Raw genomic sequence first — 27870 nt, 5'->3', positions numbered from 1 at the left:
TTGCATTCCTGTACTGAAATATCATACTTTAATCCATAAACGTGCACAAATATTTCATGTTAACCAAAGATATTTGTTAGAGGAGATGGAAATGTCAACTAACCTGATTATGCATTAACAATGCGTACATGTATCAAGTTGTCATGGCTCTTCCCCATAAATTTCAATAATTAAAAGATATTCTCTTTAATAGCTATATTTCAAAAGTTAGTATTGCTAGTAAAAGCTAGGCGAGGTTTTAATTTTTGTTGTTAAAACAGGAGACAAGATGTGTAGCTAAAAAGTAACACTTTATTATGAAATTTCAGCCTTTTCTGCATCAATTTCAAAGATTTTACAATTAAACAAGACATAGTTGACCACAGAGGGAACTTAAACTGGAGGTTCCGAAGTGGGACCTGAAAAATATACTGAGACTAAGGGAAAGTTAAATGTATGATTTAAATGAATGTGTGCTGGAGTGATCTGCACAACAATTGGTTCCATCTTGCACTGGCCAGTGTTTATTGGAAAGGGATTGTGGTGGCTTGTGTCTGTGTTTATTGATGCGCAGGCCAGCTGGCCGCGCAAAGGAGCGAAGGGCCGCGCGGCATTTGAAGGCGTCTTCTGAGCTGGCTCTCTGGATTCCCTTTGAACTCTTTTTTCTTCATGATTTTATGCGGCAGCTTGTCTTTGTGTTGGCAAAAGGGAAAGGAAAGGCACCGGAGAGACTTTAGTTTCTAACTTAGAGCTCTGCTGTGCTGATTGCTCAAGTGACTTTTCAAAGGCAAAGCAGGTGGGGACATTAACAGTCCTTGTCTCTATAGGACCACGAAATGAGACCACCACTACTACTTTTTTTAATTATCAGTAGTAAATAAAGCAGGTTTCAGTGTATCTTACAGATACCTTAAATGAACTCAGGCTTTTGTTTTGTTTTGTTTTTCTCCTCAGTCTGATTGGCATTTAAAGAAGATAACGGCAGATGAAACACAAAAATCCAGGCAGCGGAGTGGTTGAGTTTCTGAACCTGGAGGAGCCGCGTCCCCAACCTTCTACATTTTTTCTCGACACGGAACCCACGGTACAGACGTTAATCCCGCCCTTTTGCACTGCCCTATGCTGCCCCTACCGTTAGATGGAGAAACTGCAGGTAAAGGTTAGAGGTGATAAGGCGTTGGGCTAGGGAGGGCGAAGTCGCCCTGTCACTGCCTGAGTCCAGACGCTTCAACTTTTGTTTTAAGGGGGGCGGGGGGAGATCACCACTCTGGGTCTAGAATGAGCGAGAGAACTAAAAGGCTGCTGCTGAGTGCCCACGAGGCTCAAGAACCTCCCTGGAGACACAGCCCAGCCTCCCCTCCCCCGCCTCGTTCCTGGGGTAAAGAGGGCCGTGGCCCTGCGACTTTCCTGCGGGTCTTTGACAGCACGCTGCCTCGTCGGGGTCTCGGGCTCTTCTTTCCACCCCTTTCTTCCGACGTGAGGCCAAGCCACCCGGCACCCCGGCGGGCGGGAAGGGTAACACCGAGGCTCGCGCCCCTCCTCCCCCGCGCCGTGGTTCCAGACAGTGGAAGACCCTCGGGGATAGGTGGGGGTGTGCTTTGGGGGTGCCGGTGGACAGCCCCAGGGGGCGGGGCGGGCGGCGGGGGGAGGGGTGCGCTGCCCTCGCGGCGGCGCAGAGCGCGGACACCGCACGCGTGGGCCGCTGCCCCGTCGGGGCGACAGCCCGCGGAGGTCCCCACCGGGACCCGCGGTGTGGCGGGCGGGCGCGGGGGGCGGCGCTGGCGGCGTGAAAGGCGCCTTTGTGCGCGGCCCGGCGGAGGAGAGCCGAGCCGAGCCGGAGGCGCCCCGCGCTCCCGGCCGTCGGGTCTCCGGCGGGACGGTCGGGGGGGCGCGGTGGGGCGCGCGCCGGCGCTGCGGGGAGCGCCCGCGGCGGGGGCCGGGCAGCGGGAGTGGGAAGGGCGCAGCGTGGAGGAAGTTGGGGAGAGGGACCTGTCTCCCCGCCCTCTCCCCCTAGGTGGCGGAGAGGCCCCGCCGGCGGGCTGGCTGTCGCTCCGGAACCGGCATCTGGAGGGCGGCCCCCGGGTGGAGCCTCCCGCCGGCCGCCCACCTGGGGCCGCGGCGCGGCCTCCCTCCCGCGCCCCGGCCGCGTGGCTTGCGGCTTGTTTTCCCAGCTGGCAAGCGTCGCGCTGCAGACAAGGGCATGCCTGTGGTGAGTTGTTTATTTGGTTGGAGTTTGCGGTGGGCCGGGAGGACGTGGGGGGCCAGCGGCAGGCAGCGGCCCGGGCTGTTTTGTTTAGGTCTCCCTCCACCTGTGTGGTATAAATCTGCCAGACTCGGGGTGGTGGGGCCCAGGCTGAGAAAGCCCTGGCATTCCAAAAGCTCCTGGTCACGTTTAATTCGCAGTGCCTGAAACCGACGAGGGTCTAACGAAGGCTGTCCCACGCCCCCGGCTTTCCAGGGACCCCCCCAGCTTCCCAAGGGACCGTCGTAGCCCATGACCCAGGGACAGCAAGCCACCGAAGTTTCTCAGCTTCACTTCCCCATTCCTTGGGGGCAGTGGAGCTGAGGATTTGGTGTGAAAGGAGCCCAAGAAAAGAGGGGGGAAACTTATGCTGGGGATTTTTGGTGTGAAGCAAGGGTGTCAGGTTGGCCTTGCTTCTACAAATTGGGGCCCCGGGTTGGCCAATTTCCCAGACGAGACTGGTGAAAGGCTGGCGGCCGGCTCCTCAGGGATCCCATAGGAACCCCTGGGGCTGATGTTAGCACAGCCTCAGCTTCGTTTGCCTGGAAGAAAAGCCTAAATACATTAGTGAGAGGGTAAAGCTTTTAAGGCCTTCTTGGGAGTTAGTGGCTGGCTAATGAGAGGTTAATTTTGTTTCGAAGGGAAGGCTGCGCTGGTTTCCTGAGATAAATGGACAGGAAGCGCATTACCTCCAAGCACTGGCAAGCAGCTCCCAAATGCTTTTTGCACCTGCCGCTTCTAGCCCTGTGAGCCAGAAGCGAGCCGCACTGGAGTCTGTTAGGGATCAAGGTGCCCAGGATGTAAGGGCGGGTTATGAACCCCTTGCTCTCCGCGGTCCCTCTCCCTCTCCTGGGGCTCAGCGCTCACACAGAGCCCGGGGGCTCTTCTCTCACACCTAGGTCCTGCGTGTTCTGGAGTTCCGGGGCATCCTGATCCTGCTGAGCCCCTTCCGGGTGCAGAAGGGTTAAGAATGATGTAAGTACAAGCCAGGAGCTACATGCTGCTGGGCTCCTGGACTCTGGGCTTTTCCAGCCCCTGATTTTCAAACATTGTGAGGCAATGAGCAGCAGGGGAGTCCTTACTCCGCGGAATGGGTTACAGAAGTCGCTTGTTGCAGGCTTCTCTGTCCTGGGTGAGCTGTTAAGCAGAGACCCTCATGTTAAGTTTCTGGGTATGAAGAGACAGTACCTGGGTAACAGTTAATACACTATGTAAGGGTTTGGGAAATGAAACTACATCGTGTTGAGTGTCTAGTAACGTTTTGGCACCCGTTATTATGTTACCCATTTGCATGTCCATGGCATGTTATGTTTTGCTGGGTCTCCTGGATGTACTGCTGTTCTGGTTTCATCATTCCTTCTTGAAAACAAAAAGGAAGAGAGAAAGAATGCAAGTCGCAAGACACAGGGTGGATTTTTGGGTTGCTCAAGTTGCCAATCACCTCACTTTTTTCCTAATTAAAATGTAATACTTTATAATCATCAATTTTGTTCTGCCTTCCTCCCTGGGCTTTTCACTGCACGGTACCAAATTCTGCTTGAACTTGCCACACATGGGCTTGAAGAGCGGCTGCCCTGTAAGCGATCATTCAACATGCTCTTGATTTCCAAGCTGATTTCGAATCTTTCGAACAGTCCAGATTCACCCCAGAGTATGTCAACAGACCTAATGTCATGAAAATTGGAACCACCTTGTGGTTTAATTGTTTAAAAAAATACCATTTTCCTTTAGCAGCTGAACACTTACGCCGTAATAAAAAGTGAATTGTTAGGCATACATGTCTTAAGCTTGTCAAATTTTACAACAGAGGAGCAATAAAACACCTTAGAGATGATTTATTTTTTTCCTCTGAACAGTTTTTTTTTTTCTTGACATCAGGATTTGCAGCAACTCAAGGGCGCCCTCTACTGATAAGACTATCTAGAGCCCCATGTATTAAAAAAAAAGGATAGTACAGAGAAAGAAAAGTCATCAGCAGAAAGACCCACTCTAAATTGAATGTACTGATCTTTCACTTTTTAGTTATATGAAGTGTGGTAATGACATGAGGTGTCTTTGGGGGATATAATTAAATACTGAAGCAAAAAAAAAAAAAAAAACTACATTTTGCTGTTAGTCAGCTAGTTAAAAGCACTTAAAAATCTTTATGTGTAAAAATGGTTTGTCCGAATGTCTGTCTGTGCACCGTGTGTGTGCGTGTGTGCATATGAAGGTGAAGGGGACTCTAATCCTCTGGAACGGGAGTTATAGACTGTTGTGAACTGCCAGTGGGCACTGGGAAGTGAACCCAGGTCTCCTGGAAGAAAAGCCACTGCTCTTAACCAGAGAGCCGTCTCTCCAGCCCCAAGCTAAAAAGAGTTTTAAGAAGAGTGTCATGTAGTCACTCTTTAAGATAGTTATTGGGATTTTCTTAGTTGTGTTTCATGGATTATATGTAGTAACTGCAAGATGGTAAACAATTTTGCTGATAGCATTTAATGTATGCCATTATGTAAAACTGTCAGATACACTCCAGCCCTCCCCCCATGAAAAGTCATTTCTCCAGGCAACTCTGAAGCTATTATTAAGCATATTAAAGATAGACAGAAGGCTTGGATTGTATCTTGGCTAGTGAAAGGTGTGTTTACCACTTGAGTCATCATGGCATGTAATAAGTAATGAAAAATTACAGTAGAAACAGGTCTCCTTCATTAGGGACCTAGTGGTTTCAGACATTCACAGTGTGTCTAATGAGTAAAAGAGTTTACCTAATTCTTGACCCCCAATTATTTTTGTCCATTGATTAGCACACTGTAACATGTGGAATATTAATGTGTCTGTGGTTGATAGGAGATTCCTAATTAGAGATTCTGAGTAATGTAGCAGGTAAAGTTGTAAACTGTAATTTAGAATGCAGTAAGTGCCTTTTAAATGGCAGTCCTCAACTGTTTGGGGAATGGCAGAAACAGCGGGAAAGTAAAGTGGCTCCTAGCACTGACAACATCCTCCAGAGGAGAAAACACTCCACACGAGCTGATAGCAAATTGGAGCCTATCCTCAACTCCACAACTGCTTTCTTTTGTCTCCATTTACTAGCCTTTTTTCTTGGAAACAGTTTGTTGGAGTTTGCCCTTAGTTTTGGAGGGCAACTCAAGTAGAAACAGACCTACCATTGGATTAATTTAATAGGCTGGAAATTTGTGGAAAAGCCACTGAGCAACAAGAAATCGTGGCATAATTGCACTGCATAAAAACTCACCACTCTCATTAATCTAATTACCTTGTAACCGAACACGTTGAAGTTCGCCCAATCCCTGACTCTCGCTCTCGGCTTTGAAGCAGGGAAAATGTCAAAGAAACCAAAACACCAGAGCCTCACGCAGCTGCCAGCGAATTCCGCCGGGAGCTGGCTGGTACCTTCTCATTCCATCCATCTGCTACGGACCTCGGGAGCCACCCGAGTATGTAACGCTGCCGGGCTGGTCTCTTGTTTACCGAGAGACCCCAAATACTTGGCTTACGAGGTCCAGCAGATGTGATTGGCTGAGTGGGGCTGGGGGGTGGGGGAACCCTGCTACACAGAGCTTGGGAAAGCACCGGCTTCCTGCAAGCGGCTGAAGCCAGCAGGGCCTGGACGGGGTGGGCGGTGGGGGTCATTAAACGCAAACAACGAACAAAAGAAAAAAAAGTAGGAGGAAGCTGAACCTGAAGCTCATTAATTCAAGGGAAGGTTAAAGGCCGGTTCTCCTGGAACTCGGGCCAAGCGAAAGTCGCTGTCGCCCTTTTCTATTGGGTACCAGAGAGCTGTGATCGCGGAAAGGGGTGGAGGAGAGAAAGCACAAGGAAGCCGGCGGGAGGCAGCGCCCTGGCAGAGCTGCCCCACCCGCTGGCGGCGGACGCGGAACTTGAGTGAGACGCAGAAGGGAGGTGCCAGGGCGGGAGGCACGCTCGCAGCCAATGGGAAGCGGAGGAGGAGCGCGGCGGGGGGCGGGGCCTCCGCGGATTGGTGGAGCCTGGCGGGGCGGGGCGAAAGTGGGGGGCTGAGATTGATTGACCGGGCGGGCCTCGGTGCGTAGCTCTCCGGGCCCGCTGCCTGCCGCGGCCGGTGAGGTTCCGCCGGCCCACGCGCGCCGAGCCTACGCCAGCTCGGGCCCAGCCTCCCGCGGCCGCTCCCGGCGCTCGCTCACCGTCTCTGTGTCTCTCTCTCCCGTCCCTTTCCGCCTGCCCGGCGCGTCCGGCCGTCCCGATGCCTCTACGCTCCGCGGCCGCCTCCCTCCGCCCTCGACGCCCCGGTCCTCGCGGCGGCGGCGGCGGCGGCGACCGGTCTCGAACGCTGGCCTGAAAGGAAGAAGAGGAGGAAGCGAGGCGCGCCCCCCGGCCCATGCCGCAGCCGGAGGCCCGGCCCCGCGACAGCGCCCGCGCCGCCGCCCTCGCCGGAGCGCACGAGACCTGCATGGACGGGCATGGGCGTGAGAGCAGCACCTTCCTGCGCCGCCGCCCCCGCCGCCGCCGGGGCTGAGCAGTGCGGCCGCCCCGGGCTCTGGCCGCCGCCGCCGCCGCTGCTGCTGCTGCTGCTTCTCGGCCTCGGGCTGCTCCACGCAGGTAGGCGCCGGCCGGGTGGGGAGCGGGCCGCGCAGGCTTTGTTCTGGGGCAGGAACGCCGCGGCCCCGGCCTTCGCTGCGGCGGGGTCGCGGCCCCGCGTGAAACGCCCCGGGGCTGCAGGGCTCTCCGCGGGGCGGGTTTCCCGGAGCCCGGGCCGCCTGCGCCGCCGCCGCCGCTGCTGCTGCCCTCCAGCTCGGGGTGGCGGCGAGGCCGGGAATCGCGGCCGGTGCAGACGTTTTCACCGAGTTTGGGGGTGGATTCCGAAGAAACTTCGCCGGGATTTCTTTCGGTTTTGCCAAAGCTGCTCCGAGCGCAGTTTGGCGAGTTGAGGGCGTGCTTGGAGGGTAGCCTCGTGTTTTGGGTTCGCAGCGGGCTTGACAGATGCCTACTGCGGTGTGGAAGCCGACACAGCCCTGAGGAATGTGCTCTTCGGAAAATGAACCTGAACCTTGTGACACGGGATGCCTATTTTTGTTTTCTTTGCAAATAAGTACCCTTACCTTTTAAGACTTTGCCTAGACCATGAATTCCTCTTTAATACAAAAATTAAAAGAGCCATTGTTTTACAGAGATTTCTTTTCCTTGAAGGCCTTTTCCCCTTTGTTTATGATGACACAACGCTGTAATCTGAAGAATTCTAGTTTAATATCATTCAGCTGTACTAAGAACTTTTCTACTAGAGAAGACACACCAACCGTACTAAAATAGCTAGGAGGCTTTTTGAGAAATGGAATAAAATGACATTGAAGAGACAGCTCTTTGAGGTGGTATAATAGCTGCATTTTAACGCTGTCACTTGGGAAATGGACCGGCGGTGAAATGTAGCCAGTTGTGGGTTAATTGGGGCTTTAAAGTAGTAGCTTTAAAGCCTTTGGAAAAAAAAAAAAAAAGTCCGAATGCGGTTTCAGGGAAACTTTGTTAATGTTCCAGTATTCAGGAGTGTTGGGGTGAAAAATATGTATCCATTATGTCAAACTGTGCATTTCATGGCAGTTGAAGTGCTAGGTTGAGCTCTGTTCTCTTGTTCTCTCGTGGGCAGCTTACATATTGGTTGTTGTAGGGTCCTGACAGGACTGGAGAGTGGTTCCTGGAGGTTTCTTTACTGCCCTATGAAAGGCATGAGAAACTGGACTAAAGCTTTACAAGATTAAGGTGCTTTAGTTAAAGAATTTGGAACACAAGGTTCCTTTCAGTAACTCGGTATATGCTCACACTTAGATTGAACCCAAAGGGCTCGCAAGGTTCTCATTGCTGTGAACAACTTGTTGGAGTGGAGCGCCTTTCGAGAGATCTCTTTGAAGAGTGGTGCTATTGAAATGCAGGGGTTTGTTCCTGGCCAGGGAACCTAGCAAATGCTGCTTGCAGATGGACTCCCATATGTTTTACGTCTGGGTCCATATCATTTGCCTCAGCGCCCCATATGGCTCCATAGTTCACTCAGCTCAGCCTCAGCATATCTCATTTCCTTTATTGTAAACTGGCGATTGTGCTGGAGAGCTGCATTCCTGGTGTGAAGGAAGCTGTCTTGCACGGTGAGTCTTTTATGTTTAGTTCATTAAAAAATAATGAAATGAAAGCTCTAGAGCACAAGTCCTTTAGCACTTACAGTAACTGGCACGAAAAATACAAGTCACACCAATTATAGATGATGTGACACCAAAACAGAAATTTTTCTTGTAAGCGCAGCTTTTGAATTCTGCCTTTGGGAAGCAGCATTCGTTCATTGTCATACTTTTTTATTTTGTTTCAAGAAGATCTTCGTAGTTGCTGAGTGGATATCAAATATGGGAGTTCCTGCTTACTCATACACTTCATGGCTTCCTGGGCCACATCCTGGAGAGGGTTTCTGCTCTGCATTGTCTTGGCATTTTGACAGGAGGTTTACTTTACCGCTAACAGGCAAAGTGTGCATTGTCATTATGAATTCATGAAGCTTGGATATTTCTGGGTGTATGCTACAAATTACTCATTATCCTGGAGCCTGTGATGGAGCTGAAATGCTGACCTCAAAGCATTTTCTCCTCAGTTTGCCCTCCTCTGTCTGCTCTCTACAGCCAAGAGTTGTTAGGACCCTTATCCAAAGCAAAAGAGCTGTTTTGTATGTGATTTCTCACAGCAGTCAGCACCTGCCTACCATAAAAAAAGGAAAAACTTGAATGTGGGGGTTGGGAACAAAAGGCACTGGGAAGAAATGCTGCATTTTCTCCCTCCTAAACACTTGCATTACAAATCTCCATGCTTTTCTTACTTTTGATATTTTATGACTATTTGAAATAATTATAAGTAACTGTATGCTCAGGTAGATTTTATAGACCATAAAAAGAACAAATAGGCCCCACAAGTTTAGCGGAAAGTTCTAGTGCTGTCATTATCTGAGGTCCAAGAGCTCTTTATTAATGAGTGATCTTGGCCCTGCTTTCACTTCTTGTTTTGTGCTTGCTGTGTGTCTTATTTTAAAAGAAGAGTGGTATAGTTGTCACCCTGCTGGGTTTGTTTGTTTGTTTGTTTGTTTGTTTGTTTGTTTGTTTTTAAGCTATCCGTGACTGGTCTTAATACTAGTTAGTTGTGCATAATCCCGCCAGGACAAGGCAAGACCTTGAATACCCCTGATAAATGGCTTGAAGGCTTTTGGGAGAGTGAATTTGTTTGATTGTTGTTGTTGTTTTTATCTTGTTCAGTAAATTAAAAGTGAGTAAATTTGTTTTTGAGAAAGGAATCCTGTAAACTGAGCTGCCTTTTTCAGCACTGCGCTAAACAAGCCTTAAATGGACCAAACACATGAAGATGACATTATGCTCTTTGTTAAAGTGGCCTAGTGACTGTTATCAGCCCATAGTGCCACAATAGTCAAATAATCTTAATCTCCTTTATTCTGGTCAAAGTGAAAATGAAGGCTCAACTGGGTTTTGAAATTTCACGGTGATGACAGTTATCTCCCACACTTCTCTCCAGCTAAAGCTAAAAACAGTTTAGAATTTAATTAAATTTTTAAAATATTAAGACACCTTTGTAAATCAACATAGAGATTACTAAATGATGTCTTTTATCAAGATGAAGTTTTAAGTATTGATATCCTGAAGTTTATTGTATCCACATACGGAAATAATTTCATATTTAAAAATAACCCATGGATTTTAATCAGGCATGTTGGCATATACCTGTAATGGATTGAGCATTCAGGAAGCTGATGCAGAAGGATTGTAAGTTCAAGGTCAGTCTGGACCACAATTCAGTGAGACCTGGCTTGTCTCAGAAAAAAAAAACAAAAGTAGGGGCTAGAGAGATGGAGAGAGTCAGAACCCTGGCTGCTCTTCCAGAGGATCCCACTTCGCTTCCCAGTACCCACAGGATTGGCTCAGCCATGAGCAGCTCTAGTTCCAGCACCACCATCTGGCCTCTGAGGACACCAGGCATGCTGGTGGTCACAGACGTACATGCAAGCCAAATACACATAATAAACACACATACAAAACTAGCCAAAATTAATGATACACTGATGTCAACTCCATCCCCCACCCCCACCAATACAAAATGTAAGACATTTTTTTTAATGTAAGACATTTTATATCTACAAAAGACCACAAAAATTTGTTATAACATCTTCCTCATTTTTCAAAAGAGGAAGCTGCTAAGAGATGAAGAAATTAAGCCTTCTTCCATAGGTTAAACACCTATATGGAATTTCAAGCAACAAATATATATTACAGTTCATTTTATGAAATTTGAGATAGATGACCAATGTTTCTCTTCAGTAGATGTTGTCTCTCTTTTGAAACAATATATAATGATTGGTATACATGACTGACCTAGTATTTTTTTTGTTTTTTCTTTTTTTCTTATATTTTGAGAAGTTTCATGAATTGTTATATAAGAGACAATTGACAGATAATTTGGATTTTTCTTTTAAATACAGACTTTTCGTCCTTAGGTCTTCATTTTAACTTTTTCTCTAAACTGTTAGTTTACTGAGTTAATTAAGAAGGAGTGTTTATATTCACACACACACTAGGAATTCTTGGCTTTATAGTTCTCTGATTCCCGTTTCGATGTTGCATAGTTTTTTTAGTTTCTTGTGTTTGCAGTTTACTTGAGAGCTGTGTGACAGACATGTTAAAAGACGTAAAATTGTATCTTGGTCAAGTGAACCACCTTTCTTAGCAGAATACTTAGGGTTTTATAGACACTTAAGGCATTGTGTCTGTGGATGAAGTGATGTAGTTTATTAGTAATGTACCTCAGGAAAGGTAGAACAACTTACTACTAGAATTTTTACCTTGATTTTCTTACCCTGTAGCCATACAAAATCAGGTAAAGAGACTTTAAGCATACTATAATTTGGAATTTTAGCCCTTTTTCAGGTGGGTAGGCTTTTAATCATAGCTATGTGCATAGTGCGCCTCCCCCAGTGCTTGCCAAAGCAAATTACTCATAGGGCTTTAAAAATCAAAACAGCCCATGTTTTTGGCTTTGCTTTGGAGCAGAAGAGTCTTTGTCAAAATCTATAAATAAATAGCAAACAAGAAACAATAATTCATTTGCAGTTTTAATCTGGAGACATTTCAAGACTAAACTCTTCTTCAGTCACGAAAGCTTCCCAATTTTCAATTAACTATATTAAGTTTTTCTCTCAGTGGCTTAATTTGAGAGACATGATAACACAATATAACCTTATTTATGAAGGTATCTTAAAGGAGCAGTATATGAGATAGAATAGACACTTCCTAAGGGATAATGACATCTTTTAATACTGCCCAAGAAGTAATAGAGCATTTACATTCTTGGTCCTGTCTTTTTTCTCATAGGTCATTGCCAACAGCCAGCACAATGTCGAATCCAGAAGTGTACCACAGACTTCGTGTCCCTGACTTCACACCTGAACTCTGCCGCTGATGGCTTTGATTCTGAGTTTTGCAAGGCGCTTCGTGCCTATGCTGGCTGCACCCAGCGAACTTCAAAAGCCTGCCGTGGCAACCTGGTGTACCATTCTGCTGTGTTAGGCATCAGCGACCTCATGAGCCAGAGGAACTGTTCCAAGGATGGACCCACATCCTCTACCAACCCGGAAGTGACCCACGACCCTTGTAACTACCATAGCCACGGGGGAGTCAGAGAACACAGGGGAGGGGACCAGAGGCCTCCCAATTACCTTTTCTGTGGCTTGTTTGGAGATCCACATCTTAGAACTTTCAAGGATCACTTCCAGACATGCAAAGTGGAAGGGGCTTGGCCACTCATAGACAATAATTACCTTTCGGTTCAAGTGACGAATGTGCCTGTGGTCCCTGGATCCAGTGCAACTGCTACTAACAAGGCAAGTGTACTCCTTTTCCCCTGTCTACACACAACTTTCAGATGTTTGGTCCTTCAGACAGCTTATGAGTTGTGTTACAAAGGTCTTGTTTAGAGGAACCATTTGTCAATATTCTTGGAAAGTTATTAACAGGGTTGTTAAAGGTTTAAAATTATTTAACGAGACGTTTTCTCTGCCATGAAAGACGTGGGTCTAAACTTAAATTCACAGTGATATGAAGAATAAAATGTGAACAGTGAAATCAAGTTCTCCAGGGAGAAAAGTCAGGCCTGTCCAATGAGAAAAACACGTGCCTTCCCCACTGCTGTCTTGTGAGTGCTGATGTGTGTGTGACTCTGCTTGAAGAGATCTGCATTCAGATTTATCAGATGGCTAAAGGGGTGTTTCTGAAAAAAAGAAAAAAGAAAGCTGTGAAGGCTGGGGCAATGGCCCATCAGGAATCAGACTTTATTGGAGATTTAGAAGCTAGAGTAAACGGAATGGCTGTAAGCCAAGCTTCCCAGTGGCAAACCCACAGTGGGGCTTTAGTTACTAACCTTTTGGTAACCAAGGAAGTTACGGATTGGCTGTTGCAAAACAGTGCTATATAAACCCCGTGTAATCTCACACCCTCTTTTAACAGTTTAAGTCAGAAGCTAAGAGGAAAGTTGGCAAAATTTAAGTTACATTTACCCCGGTCCAGTGTCAGTGTTCTGTGTTGGTTTATTTTGAAGAAACTGATCATGTATAAAGAGATTTGTGATGCCAGCTGCAAGGCACCGTTGTCTTAGTGCCAGGTAGAAGAGAGTTTCAAGTTGGTTTGCAAGTTCTGGTCAGTGCTAGGTAACTTACCTTAATGAAAAGATCCAAAAGAGTTTCTCCTAGTGGCCAGGTAAACCACCTCCTTCTCTGTCTTCCCCAGCCACAAACCCCTCAGAGAGACTGTCTCTTCTTGCGTTAATTTCTTGTATTTATTATGTCTGTTCCTTAGTTGTCACTGACTAACTCTAATTGATAAGGATCAAGCTTTTGAAGTCTTGTGACTGTTCATTTGACCCCTCCCTTGCCTCCAAATGTGTGGCCTATTTTTAACTGAGTTTAAATTATTTTACTTGGCATTTTGTGAAGGGAATTTTATAACACCTCAGGAGATATCTGGAGACACCCAGGAGTGTCACAAAATAGAAGCCAAAAATAGAAGGCATTGCTCTTGAGCAAAGAGGACTGTTCCATTGCAGCAGACATTTTGGGGGATCTCCACAATGTTTCTATTTCAACCCAGTAAAACTCAAGCATGCCTTTTGCCTTAGCAAATTCCACATCTCAAAATAAGCCCCCCCTTTGGCTTTTACATGTTTATAAATAACTTTATTACCTAGATCTCAGACTATGTTTTTGGTAAAAATGAGATTATAAAGATACACAGTTATGGGGCTAGTGAGATGGCTCAGCAGTTAAGATCCTCTATGCTCTTGTAGAGGACCTAGATTCAGTTACCAACAACAACAACCATATGACTCAAGTTCCTTGATCTAATGTCCTCCTCTAGATTCTGAAGGCCCTTACAGGTATTGGCATGCACATGAAATCAGGGCACATACACACACTCACACACATACACACAAAAAAAAAACTTAATATACATACATATATATATGTGTATATATATATTTTTAAAAACAAATGAATGTGAAGTTATAACGTAGAAAAGTAGACTATTGCAACAGTTTATTACAACAGTTGTGATAAACCTCAAACCTGGGAATAGTTATCCATTGTTCAATTAATTGAGGATTTGTAAGACTTTTGGTCAAATTATTAATTAGTTTTGTGTATATATATGTGTGTGTGTGTGTGTGTGTGTATGTATGTGTATAAATATATATTGTATATGTATGTATATGTGTGTATATGTATATATACACACACACATATATATACATACACATATATATTTACACACACACACGTTTTTGTGTGCGAGAGAGAAATTATAGAACAGTTCACCAGTGCACTTGGATTAGCAAATTAATTTTAAAAATACAGGTTTGTTTTTTTTTCTTCATCTGATAAGAGCAAGGTTTTGTTATTTCAAAATGGAGGGAAAAAGTGGTTCTGACAGCCAGCCAGAAAGAGTGCTTTCTCAGTTGCACACTAGTGTTTTGCCTCCATGCCACTCAGCAAGTTCTCCACCCCCAGCAGGAACTAGACTGCAGTATTTTTTCTCTATATTCTGCAGGGTGCCCAAGTATCCAAAAGGCTGATTTTGATGCCCTGTCTCAAAACCAGTATGATACATGTTGCTGGAGTTGGCAAAGGCCTGAAATTGTGCTGCACAGTTTTACCTTTAAGGACTTTAAGCATTACAAAAAAAGGTGGTAATAAAATAAAAATAGTGAGGCATAATGTCCTTACAAAATACATTCTAAACAAAATATGAAGGTTTTCTAAATCTGTTTTAAAATGTTTTCTTTAACAAAATCTTGGAAAGGTTTTTGTGACTCTCCCCACACATTCGTCAACCTTCTCACCTTTTTATCTCTGTGACAAATACCTGAGAAGAAACAGTGAAGAAGAGGAAGGTTTCTGTGGGTTTGAGTGCATTTATTGCTTTGAGCCTCAGACGAGACAGGATACCAGGATGATAGGAGAATCAAGTTGGCCAGAAAGAGAAGAAAAGAGGGAATGTAAGAGGGAAACCAGGGACGAGGCGTCACATTCTCAGGAGGTAACTATGTGCTCCCTCCACCTAGACCCCGCCTGACTTCTACTCCCTCCCCAAAGACTCTAGTGAGTCTGTCAACCAGAACCCTGCAGATCCCTTAGCAGGGTACCAACCCAATCTTTTGGAGGTATACTTCATTTTCTTACTGAGAATTTCTGGATATACCTAGGCCAGAGTTGAGTAATTCAGCACTGTAGGTTGCTGATATTGAACCTTGCTTGTATGGTCAGGCATTTTTAAAGACCTATGTGCTCTGTCACTGCACTAATGACACTATGGAAAGCCAACTGTGAGGCTGAAGTGTTATATTTAAACACCCATACATTTCACTGCCTTCACTCCAGAAGAGAAATGCTAGACCCTGGGATTTTACTGAGGTCACTGAGACAGCTGGCTTCTGGGAGCTTGGCTTCTTGAGCGAGCCAGCCACAATTTTACTTTAGTGAGGTCTCCCTTCCAAAAGTATCTCCCACCTGTCAACCAAAGGACACCTAGACAGAATAAAATAAGGTGAAGTCAAGAGGCTCAAGAGGTGTTTATTAACTAAACTTTTCCCCACATACAGGCGAGTGAGTTAAGACAGATAGACCTATAGTGTGATATGGATTTATCTCTCTTTATCCACTGTTCTCCCCACACACTGGCCCTCCCCTCCCCTTGTAGAAATAAGGACTTGTTTTCCAGATTGTCATGGTATGCACAAGTTCTCTTACTCGGGGCCTCCATGTTTTTGTTTATGCCTTTCGCCTGCCCTTTTTTTGTTTTTTGTCTTTCTGGAAGAGTCTGTAGTTAGTGGGCCAGCTTGCCAGGGTAGATATGTTACTGAAGGTGGGAAGCCAGGGCAAGTTTTTCATCTCTCCACCCTGGGGCTGCAAGAGTTTCTGGCACACCTACACACCTCACCTCATCTCAGATACACATCTTCCCCACCTTTGGCTGTGAGAGGCAGCTGCAGGCACGCAGCCCTGAGAAAGTGAAATGAGGGCAGCAGCGTTAGGACTGGCAGTATTAGGGACAGAGAGAGGAAGAGCAGTTTTTCTGTTGGGGGAAAGGCAGGTACACTTCATCAGTTCCCAAGAAGCGCTATCCTGCTCCAGAGGAGCCAGTTACCTATCTTGAGGATGCTTGGCTTTACTGTCTTTGCATCCACATTTTCTTTGACACGTTCAGACTCAACTCCTTCATTTAATTGGTTGTGATTCTGTTCTTAAATAAAGGTCCATAGAGAGGATATTTAAATACATGATTACAGCAGGTGGTTGAAGAGTAATGCTCTTGACCCTTTGATACATTCCCAGTAGCATGTATTAAGGTTGAGGAGTCTAGAGTATAGTTTAGTGGTAGAGGGCTTGCCTACCTCCACAGATCTACAAATAATGAAGACAAAAGTAAACTTCTTTTTTAGTCATCAATCTTGAGCTAGCAAAGTGGCTCAGCAGGTGAAGCACCCGCAACCCAAGGTTAGTTCTTGGAACTCATGCAGTAGGGAAAATTACAAATTGTGCTTTGATCTCTAACAATGGTTGTATTTTTAATAATGATTGTCACAAGTATTCTTTTGCTTTATTTTCCCCTTTTCTTCTTCCCCACAACTCTGGCTTTCTTATATGAAACTTGTATCTCATGAAAACATTAGGGATTAGGGAAAACATTAGAATTAGGGAAGATCGGGAGCCACAAACCCTGGGCTCCCTCTCTGAGCCAGAGAAAGCGTTTGCAGTATGTAGGCACTTGCTTGCCCTTAGGGAAGGGGCTGCTCCGTGTGCTTGCCTGGTGAGTGGGCACTCTTGCTCTTGCAGTGGCCACCAGCCCGTTATCCTGTGGGCAGCACCTAGTACCTAGCCAAAGCATAGCCGGATGCCCAGCTTATCTGAGTTGTTTGTGTACATCATTTTATTCCATAATATCTCTAAATCTCAAACTCTGTAATTGCTTTTTTAGACGTTTCTGAGAGTTTCAGCTTGGTTTTATTTCCTTTTAGTTAATGTCTTCCTTGAGCTGTGTAGCCTAAGGTTTTCATTCTGATAAAATCCATCAGTCCTTGTTAACATTACAGCATATTGTGACCACTTCTTTCTGAAAGTCCTTAGATAGATACTTACACAGCAGCAGTGGACATGCAAACCATTCTGGGTCGTTCTAAAAGCATTGCAAAGGCTTTCAACTGTCGTTTTAAGTGCATCTCTGGATCAAGGTTTGGAAATCTGGCCTCTCTTGACCACACGCCTTAGTACATTTTTTCCTTGCAGCCAAGTGTTTACAGTGCTTTGTGTTAGTAACTGTGGATCCCTATGAGCTACATAGTAGTAGTCTTTTATATTTATCAATGAAAATATTCCTCCTTTGCTTTGGTTGAATTACGTTTAGATGTATAGACCCGTTTGTGGTGGTGGCCATGGTGGCAGGGGCATGTCTTCCAGAGAGTACTTAATCTTTAAAAGCTAAGATTTGCTTTTGATATATAGATATTTGATAATTATAGCCATTTCTTTGACACTTGTTTCTTCTGGTCCTTCTTAACTACAAAGATGCTCCTTTATTGTTGTAGCTCCCTCGGTGTAATAATTTCTGATAAAACATTAATTTGGTGCTACTGTTTTTGTTTGTTCTTGTTTGCTTTGTTTTTAAGTTACTACATGTAGGAGATGAAGGGATGAATGTAGCCTCTGCATTGGCGGGGCACATACCTGAAATGTCCAGCACTGGGAAAGCGTGGGATTTGTGTGTAGACCTGGCTGTCTTCAGAGCTTCGTGGTAGAATGTATTGCTTCCCAGATTAGTTAGTCAACATTAGTTAGCAGGTTGATACAAGTGTCAGGATGGAATACAGGCACAGTGGCTGCTGTGAAAGCCTGTCACAGGCTATCACCCATAGTGGATGCCTCCTTACTTGCTTTCCTGGGATTTGGCAGCTTGGCTTTCCACCTCCCACAATCAGTGTGCCCCTGACCTGCATCTCTGTTTCCACAGTCACCAGCTTTAACCAGATTTTCACAGTCCCATCTAATTTTTAAAACCCTCATTAAGTCATGTGCGAGACATTTTTTGTCATTTCTGTAATCCAGAAATAGCACTGAAATGTTGAAGAATGGGTTTTAGAAGAGCAAATCCTCTCCAATTTTGGGTGGGACTAGGTCTATTGTCCCTTTCAGTTTCCAGCAAGGTTGTTGTTTATACTGGATTATAAAGAGTTAGGCCCAGGAACTACTGTGTGGTACAGTCTCAGTAAATTGCCTGGAGGTAGAAAGAGTTCCAAGTGCATGTTGGAAAAGAGAGGAGAAAGGAAGAATACCACTGGACGGTCGATGTGTACTGTTAAAAGAGCATTTTGTAAGTTGGATGGGCTCCTTGGTTATTCTTTATGATGTGTTTTTCAAATAAGGTATCCCTTTTTATTGTCCACATATGCTAAAACACACATGGATGGTAAGAAGTTCTTTACCATCTTTTACTCTTGTTGACACCACTGCTTGAGTCCTAGATGTCCTTGGAAAAGACCTTCTAAAATTCCTCCTGGTGAGTGAAATTAAACAGAGGTTTGTCAGCGCCAGGCAAGATTCCTTGGATGATGTAGGCCTCTGCTGCTTCAAAACAAATCCACAATCCTCCATAGTTGAAGACAAGGGCAGGAAGCCAAGTCTGATACACAGCTGGGAGTCAGAACTTGTTTCTCTGTCACATTTCCAAATGTCTCTCTGCCCTGTTCAATTTTTGAGTCGACATTTTGTGGGGAAGGGGTGAGAAGGAAACATTGGGTGGCTGGTGCTCTTTTTTGTTGCTGTTGTTGCTGGCTTCCATTAAAGCTAGCCAAACATTTTCTGCCTCTGTGGAATGTGGCCTGAGAGAGTACCTACAGTATGCAACAATGAAAAATGCTCCCTTCTCCATTTTGTCTTTATTTGTTTTGACTGCAGTAAAACTTGCTCTTCCAGTGTTTGGATTTTGTGTTCTTGTGGGTGGGGTAATTTAACAAAGTGCCCAGCCTGCCTGTGAGTGGTGAGGAACAAGAGCTAACACTGTAACTAGACAGCCTTGGAGTGAACCTATGGTTCTGTTGGATCCTAAATAGAACTCAAGTGAAACCAGTATGCTAGAGAACGGGAGCGCTTTCTGCTCCACTTAGCTGATTATTTCAATACTTACAGGTTCAGCTAATTGTCACGTTGACACAGTGTCTGCCACAGTACTTAAACATGAACTTCTCATCTCCCATGCAAATGCTTCTGAAACAGATTTAGGCTTCAATCTGGACCTATAGACACTTGGTGCAGGTACCAACATCTTCCCCTCTTCTTGGCCAGGCACAAGGATGTTTTTGGCCAGTTACTGCCTTTTTAAAACAGGTGGTCATCAATTCTGACAGTCTCGATCCTTTTCTGTTTTGTGTCTTTGGGAACTTGATGAACCTAGAGCTGGCAAGATCTGTATGTACTGTGAAAAAGTTGAAGTTCTTTTTCCCCTTTCTAATGCTGAGAGAGAATCAGAGAGGCTATGGTTTCCTGTTCTCCACCAGTTTAGGGACAGCAGTGGAACCTAGACCCTGAACACTTGCAGGATCTGTAGCCCTGCCTCTTTCCAGAGAGATGACCGGAGAAATCAGGACCTGCTATGGTAGATTGTGCCTAGCTGAGGGCCACTGCCCCCACCAAAGCCCTCAACTTTTGAAGTATTTTTAGCCTCTGATCTGATACACAGCTGGGAGTCAGAACTTGTTTCTCTGTCACATTTCCAAATGTCTCTCTGCCCTGTTCAATTTTCTTTGAGTCGACATTTTGAAAACACAGTGGCAGCCTACGTCTGTAATACTCCTATAGGCAATAACCTTCTCATCTACAAGTATAGTAATATCAGCCTCCTCACAATGCAAAATCCGAACCCAAAGTGAGGGAGACATGCAAAATCTGAAGTTTGGAGTTTTTGAAGTTGCTGAGATGTACAGGCCTGGAGGGCTTGCCTCCTCATGCTCAGCATGGCGTCACTCTGGTGTGTAGAAGGAAGTTGGCCAACTTCCCCGCCTCTGTGCCTATTTATGCTTCCCGCCTTCCTTGTTTTAATTATATAGAAACTGGTTTTTGAAAGTTGGCACTTCTGTGCCTGTCCCTTTTGTGTGTTATCCCTGGGCCAGATTGCTTTCATTCTCAGTGCTTTTTCCAGCCACTGGGCTTGGTGCTTCTCTGGACCACCCTAGCAGCATTCAGCTGTGGGTGTCCTTCCCCTCTGGTTTGGCTTCTTAATTCTCCATTTACTGCCAAGTACCCCTTCAGCAGCCAAAGCAGCACCCCCCCGTTCTTGCTTGTGTTCATTACCTAGGGCAACACTGAAGACTAAGTGTGAGCCATCCTGAACATAGCCTGTAGGAGGAACCTGAGGGCAGAGAAGCATGCGTGTTTGATACCTGTTAGGAAGGCAATATATCCTTAGTCTCTTCTAGCCGCAAAGGAATCTAAGGGAGATTTCTGATAAGCTGATCACCTTGGAAACACGTGTACTGTCTAGCTGTTGGACTGTGGTCCTACCCAGTGAAAGCATTTAACAGTTATACTTCTGCAAGTCTTCGACTTCCTGTGAGTATATTTGACGCAAGCTGAATAGTGATTGTAAAATTGCTTTCCATTTTATTGAGTTTACAGCTTCCTAATAGACCATCTCCCTGATGCTTTTGGGAAAATTGTCAGTGACAGCATATATCTCTCACCTAGCATTTAGTATATATACTACAAATAAAATCTTGTCTGGGTTCTGTATCAAATTGTTCAGGCAGAAAGGTAATCGAAATGAGTATGTGTGAATTTTCAAAAAGGGGAAAGAGAGAGTTACCCACATTTTTATGTAACTAAAAGTCAGTTCCCTCTTTGCCTGCATAAAGGAGGCCAGCCCCAGCTATGATCCACACTCTGCTGACCCTGAGGAAGTGAAGCGCTTTCAGGGCATCTGCCTTTTTCAGAGCTTCCTCAAATTCTCAACATTTAGAAAAATTGGCCCTCCAGAGTAGAATTGGGGTGTGTTAGGTATGGAGACAAGGCCAGTGTGGTAGGAGCATGTGCTGTTGTTGGAATGGTCTTGTTATTCTGTCACGAGGACGGAGTGTCAAGGCTGTGTTCCACTTACATGTGCGGACCTGTCACGAGGACGGAGTGTCAAGGCTGTGTTCCACTTACATGTGTGGACATAAAAGGGCTCTGAGCCCAGTCTTGGTCTCCTGGAGGGTCTATTTTTCAACATAATTATGCCCAGACAATGTGACAACACTGACGTATCAGCTAATTAGATGAAGTAAAATTTATTTTAACTTCCTTGTACACGGGCAGAATTTTAACCAGATACAAATCAAATTGCCTTTCAGTCCCATTTCTTTGCTTCAGTTTCGTTTCCAGTCCCATGGTTAGCTCTAAAAGTCCAGTTCTCTTGCTGAAGATTCATTCCAGAAAGTTCTTTACACTTGAGTGCTAAGTGGTCTAACTAAACACCAGTAATTGTGTCCTTCACAGTATACACAGAGATGCGGTATATACAGAGAACTGACTGTAAAGCCTTTGGGGAATTGTATCTTAAAACCTCCGCATAGTATTTTCCAGGCCGTTGTACCTTGGGAAGATTTCTCTGTATCTTGATTAGGTAGAGCCTGGATTTTCCTTGTGGACTTATTCAATTCCATTTCATATATTTTCTTTTCTTGCCAGTGGGGGGGAAAAAAAGGCATGTAGGTGCCTCTTAACAAGTGGTTCTCAACCTGTGGGTCACGAACCTTTGTGGATATTGACTGACCCTTTCACAGGGGTCACCTAAGACCATTGGAAAACACAGATATTTACATTACAGTTTATAACTGTGGTAAATTTATGGTTATGAAGTAGCAACAAAAATAATTTTGTGCTTGGGGGTCACCACAACATGAGGAACTGTACTAAAGGGTTGCAGCATTAGGAAGGATGGGAAACACTGCTCTTAATTTTACAACAAACCTTAAATTCTTGTTGCCTTTCATATGTAGAAAGGTTGATTTGTAGCTGCTATCTTTCTCTTCCTCATAGACCTTGTGGGTGGTAAAGATCTCAGGAGTGAGATTAAAGATGAATGAGGAGCGCTAGAATAGTTTGTCTAAGGTGGGGTTGAGAGGGAGTAGATGGGGGAGGTTTAACAAAAGACATTGATGTTTTAAATGCACAGAAATGCCACCCATCAATAATAAATGGTGTGGCAGTGAGCAGATGTGCCGAATTGAGTTATTACTGCATATGGATCGGTTCGTGGAAAGGAAGCAAGTAGCACAGGCAGGGTTTCACATTTTTTTTAAATGCTGGGTGAGAGCTGTATATAAATTTGAATATTCCATTTTAGGTTCTTGATGGATGCTATATGAATTTTTTTTAAGTCTAGAATTTGCAAAACTTCCAATGAAAGTTTGTACATTTTTGAAGGATTATTACAGATGAATGAGTTTGTTCTTCTGGAGAGGTAGAGAGTCTGAAATGGATTTCGTGCTGTTCATAGCTGAGTGCTTGTTGAGAGCCTGTGCTGTAATTGTTCTGAGGAGTGACATCACATTACAAAACCCAGGTCATGTGAAACTGTTAGCCACAGCTTTTACTACACTGCATTGATTATACATCTAGGTTCCTGCTCAGTACCTGCTTAAACTCCAGGGACTTCTCAGGGCCCTTACTCACGCTTTGGAATTATTTCATCCCCTCAGCATGTTGTTTAACAGGTAATTCTATACACATACCCACGTGAAATATTGTAGTTTTATCAAACAGAAAGTCACTTTAAGTACAATGGGTAGACAGAATTCCATGAGATAGAGTAGAATATTTTATAGGTACAGGTCCTAAAGAATGCTAGATAGATTTCCATGTGCCCTGCATGGCAGAGAGTAAGTGTGTGAGATGTTTCAAATTAAAGTGAGTCCTGAGTTCCAGAATTGGAATTGTTGTGCCTAATGAAAAAAACAGGCTTGGTTAAACTTGAACCTATTCCACTCATCTTAATATTGCCTCCTGTGTGTCTTTTTTGGTAACTTGTTAGCAATTGGATTTCTTTACTTTGTTGCCCCAACATAAGTAAAATTCCTTTTCTCTCTTTTTAATGTGAACAAAATTTTCATAATTCTTGAATGCAAAGTTGGTTTAAACTTAAAGTTTGTTAGAGTGGAAAGACACCTCACTGAGTTGTTGGTTTTTCTCGGTTGTTTTAGTTGAGAGGACTCTCATAGTCCTGACAATCAAGACAATGTAAAAAGGAATTGTTGACTTCTAGCCATCTGCCTGGGTTCACCGTCAGTGTTTGCTACCCGCCCTCCAGTGTTTTCAGGTGCAGAGTTTACTTGAATTAATCCTTTCACCTCCTAACAGTCCCAGTGTGTCTTAGAAAAGGACTTGTCAAACTGATTTTAGAGCCACCAAATAAATCTATTTTATAGTCTCCTTAGATACCCACCTCAGAGCCCCTCATAGTGGAAGGGCCCATGGTTGGAATCAGCAGGCCCCCTGAAATCATCTCTGCTCACCTTCTCTGGGTTGTTAAGAAGGTGTTGTAATGTGAGAAGGCTGGTAGTGAAATCAAATTGTGGCTCTGGGTAATTAGGAGAGAAAGCCCAGGGTTTTCACAGCACATTGTCTGGCTTTCAGTTGCAGCTGCAAACAACGGATATGAACTTTAACCACTTGCTGCAATGCAGCTGTCTCAGATCTGGCTTTGTAACTGGCTGAAGTAAAATGAAATGGCTGGAAAATTCCAGTCAAGTAACACCAGTGGGAACATGTGGAATTAAATAGTGTGAGCAAATGCTGGCTGAGTTGGGGAAAAACTTCAGACATAAGCTTAAGGGTGGTAGTCAGGATATGGGGGGACATTTCTGGCCTTTTAAACAAGGGTCCATTGTTTTGACTAGTACTCTTACAGGAGCTGAGACGTTCTTACCATCAGAGTGACTTACAGAGTGTGTGGCTTGTCTGTCTGCCTTCTTGACTAAAGTCACTCAGTCCTTTATTCTACTATTTTAATTAAAAAACAAAAACAAAACTGTTACCGTATAACTAACAATAAGGCAAATCTTAGAGCTATATCAGATGGCACTGGGGGAGTGCTCCCACTTCAGAGGGACACACAGAACCTCTGTCCCTTCGTAGTTACCCTCTCTCATCACTTGTTGGCTGAAAAAAAAAAAAAAGAGCCAGTTCACTTGTTTCAGTTGTTATAATGAAAGGATTCTGCAAGGAAGAGTGTGGTCTGACTGAAGAAAGGTTTTGTGTTATCAGTGGATAGGTTTTTGTTGTTGTTGTTGTTCTTTCCCCCTGAGCTGTTTGCTTCATTTGGTAAATTAAGAGCTTACTAAGAGCTCACTGGGAAAAGATATAAGGAGTTAGAGGCCCCTGGTGGTGTTTGGGGAAAACATCTTCTGTCACTAGGTCCAGGGCTTGTTACTCTGCCAGTGCTTGAGAATTGTGCTTGCCAAATAATTCCCTGTCATGGATTAACCAGTGATGCAAAACATTTGGTTAAGAGACTTAAAGAAATCTCTCCTGAGGCACATGATTGGTAGTTGTTGTCCATAACCCCCTCAGGAGGGGGCTCAGGGCTTAGATTAAATTTGCAGTGATGAGTCATGCAAATGCACATGGTCCAATGAAGGATCTCTTTAGAAGGCAGGACTCTGTTAGATACGTCCCCAAGAAAATCCCTCAGAGCTTCTGTTCCTCCTTGGAGAGGAGGCCCCACCCAAGCTATGCTATGTGATTTTTAGGAGACAAATAAAATTATCAGTCAAAATGGACTATGTCCCAACAGTGGTAGTGCATTAGCAAAGTCGAGCAAAGACTAGTCCCCTAGACCCTCTGCACAGTCCCGTCCAGCTGTACTAATCTGTGCATCTTCCACCCCACAGATCACTATTATCTTCAAAGCACACCATGAGTGTACAGATCAGAAAGTATACCAAGCTGTGACAGATGACCTGCCAGCCGCCTTTGTGGACGGCACCACCAGTGGGGGGGACGGTGACGTTAAGAGCCTTCACATCGTGGAGAAGGAGAGCGGCCGCTACGTAGAGATGCATGCCCGCTACATAGGCACCACAGTGTTTGTGCGACAGCTCGGCCGGTACCTGACCCTCGCCATCCGGATGCCCGAAGACTTAGCCATGTCCTACGAGGAGAGCCAGGACCTGCAGCTGTGTGTGAATGGCTGCCCCACGAGTGAATGCATGGATGACGGCCAAGGCCAGATGTCTGCTCTCCTGGGGCACAGCCTGCCTCACTCCCCTTCAGGGCAGGCCTGGCCTGGCTACACACTGGAGACTGCCAGCACCCAGTGCCACGAGAAGATGCCCGTGAAGGACATCTATTTCCAGTCGTGCGTCTTTGACCTGCTCACCACTGGGGATGCCAACTTTACTGCTGCAGCCCACAGTGCCTTGGAGGACGTGGAAGCCCTGCACCCGAGGAAGGAGCGCTGGCACATCTTCCCCAGCAGCCGCGGGGGGCGCAGGGATTTGCCTGTTGGTCTTGGGCTCACATGCTTGGTCCTCACTGTGTTTTTGTAGGGGTTGCTTGTTGTATTTTGGTTTTGTTTTGTTTTGTTTTGTTTTTTTGGGTTTTTGTTGGTTGTTGTTTTTTTGTCTATAACAGAATTTTAAATATATATTGTCATAATATATTGAGTGAAAGAGTATATATGTATATACCATGTATATGACAGATGTTTGTCCTGGAACACCAGATTGTACATTATGTGTTTGGCTGTTTTCACATATGTTGGTTGTAGTGTTTTTTTGATTGTATCAACTTTGTTTTGAAGTTTTGTGAAATGTTTTATAATGTCCCTGCTTAGGGACTTCTTAGAAAGCACTTTATTTTTTATATATTAAATATTTATGTGTGTACCTGGTTAATATGTACAGTGCATATACACAGACACCACAGCAATCCATTTGAAGGAGACCAGTTTGTAGCTACTCTGGGTGTCCCTCCTGCACTTCCCTTTGCTACTGATTTGCCAAGGTACACAGTTCCCAATGGAGCTGTCTCCTTTCCTTTGAAATGTCAATTTGAGAGGAAAGTGGTCCCCTCACTTCTAAGTACTTTTGATTCTTAAAATGTGGCTCTCACTAAAGAACCTTGTTTCCAACAGTTCAGTTTTTGCGAACGTGGGGACAGTAGTGCTACAACTGCAGTCCGTGTTATAGTTGTGACATTGGAGCACATATGGCCTATTAAGTTGACCCTTCCGAAGCTGCTGTGTGTTGGCTCTGAGTCTGCTGATGGACATTGCAAGTAAATTCCAGGCATCTTACTATACCTGAGCTAGTAGCTCTTTCTCATCATCTATCCCTACTTAAATTGTAGTTTTCCCCTCCTGTAACTCTTTAAGCAAAACCAAATTATCAGCTTAGTAGAGGTCATACCTTGCTCTCCCTCTTTGTAATTTGTAAAAATCACTTTAACTCTCCTCCTTGGCTGCTTGGAATTCTAACAGTGCTGTGTGGCTTTGCCCCAGCATCTCCCTAATTTCCCCTCAGGATTCCAAATCCTGGCTGTTAGTGTTCCTCTGATATTGAGGTCCTGGAGTAGGCCGTGAGAACTGAAAATCTTCCTTGGCGTACGTTAGTACGTACGCACTTGCCTCTGGATGCTGTTCAGTCCTGATGTTCATAACTAGGCGTTGTGCTGCCCAAGTAGTATCTGCCTTTTCAGCTCTCTGCCATCTTGACACCTGTTGTTGAATGTTAGGCAATTGCACCTGTCACTTAGTGAAATCCCTGTAAGGTAAAATCTCTCCTTGCCTCTTCCATCCCATTGCTGGTACCAACTGTAAAAGGAACATGGCGAAAGTCAGTGGTGCCAGCACAGTTAACTCCTGAATAGGTAGGTTTGTATTGTTATATCTAAATGTGAGTGTTTGGTTCCAAGAAGTGATATAATTTGTGTTTTAATATTTAAGGTTTAAATTAATGCAAGCAAAGATACAAACCTTAAATACTCTATAGTTATTTAGGCTAGGGTGATACTTTTTGCCACGCCCTATTGGCCAGTGCCACTGACAGACTCAGGCTGGCAGCAAAAAGGATATTTTGTGAAGTTGTGTTTCTTAGAGAACTGATACAATGAAAAGGTGGGATTGTGTGCTCATTAGGAGGCGGAAGACTGTCACCCTGGGGCAATTCCAAAGGCACCCTGCGTCCTCTTCAAGGTTGGACTCCAGCCTCGCCCTGTAAAAGAACATCCTAAGAAAGCTGGATTGGGACTGAGCAGCTCTGAAGCATGGCCACTTTTGTTCATGTTCTTGAGCCATGTGTCAACATCAGTAGCTACTAGTAATTGAGTAGAGCAAGAGAGGGAAGATGTTGATTATTTATAACCACTATTTTTGTGCAAATAGTATAAAAGTAAAGCAAAAACAAAGGAAGTCTCTCCAGTGTCTGGCTTTAGAGTGTGATGGCTGTCACCTCTATCCTTTTGAGGAGAACAGAACCACCACGTCTACTCGTAGTTTGGAAGAGAAAGTTTGCTTGTTTAGCTGTATCGTTTAGCTGGAAAGGGTGCCCATGAGTGTACGAACTACAGCAGTGGCATTAGTAATAATAGTGTGATGGTTTCTCCCCCATAATCCCTGTCCCTTTACGTCCTTTACAGATCCCACAGATAACTTTTAGAAGTGAAGTACGTCTGTAGAGAAGGGCCAGGTTTTCTTCGGGGTTTCTAAGGAAAATACTGCGTACAGTTGTTTCATCGAGTCCTTGGCCAGGAGAAGGTCAGACCAGACCAGCATGTGTATAAGCTAGAGCTCTTCACAGCTCTCTGGGGAGAGCTTAAAACTTGGGGCAAAACACTTGGTTTTCCCAGATCTCTCTACATGGCTCTTTCAGAAAAGATTCAACAACACTTTTGCCCTGTTCACTGCGCTTGGAAACCCCCACGCTGTGCCGAGTCTTTGCAGAGAAACCTGTAGATGTGGTTCATAGGTGTATGAGTATCTGTAAAAACAGTGAGTGTGCGGTATGTAAATACTTTTAAGTTATTATGCTAGAAAAATAAAGTTATAGACCTTGCTGTCAAA

General features: G+C 44.8%; 1 protein-coding gene across 1 annotated transcript; it reads left to right on the top strand.

Annotated features, from left to right (window-relative positions):
- Positions 1–1214: 1214 nt before the first annotated feature.
- Positions 1215–27870, top strand: Rgmb (repulsive guidance molecule BMP co-receptor b). The gene is made up of 6 exons (XM_055615973.1): positions 1215–1357; positions 1994–2188; positions 3121–3196; positions 6546–6802; positions 11605–12113; positions 24701–27870. The coding sequence occupies exons 1-6, from the start codon at positions 1258–1260 to the stop codon at positions 25355–25357; spliced, it is 1794 nt and encodes a 597-aa protein (XP_055471948.1). The 5' UTR covers positions 1215–1257; the 3' UTR covers positions 25358–27870.

Source organism: Psammomys obesus, unplaced genomic scaffold, assembly GCF_907164565.1.
Source record: "Psammomys obesus unplaced genomic scaffold, mPsaObe1.curated_primary_1811, whole genome shotgun sequence".
In the NCBI taxonomy this organism is placed as follows: domain Eukaryota; kingdom Metazoa; phylum Chordata; class Mammalia; order Rodentia; family Muridae; genus Psammomys; species Psammomys obesus.
The sequence above is the reverse complement of the archived record's forward strand: the minus strand, read 5'-3'. Positions and strand labels throughout refer to the sequence as shown.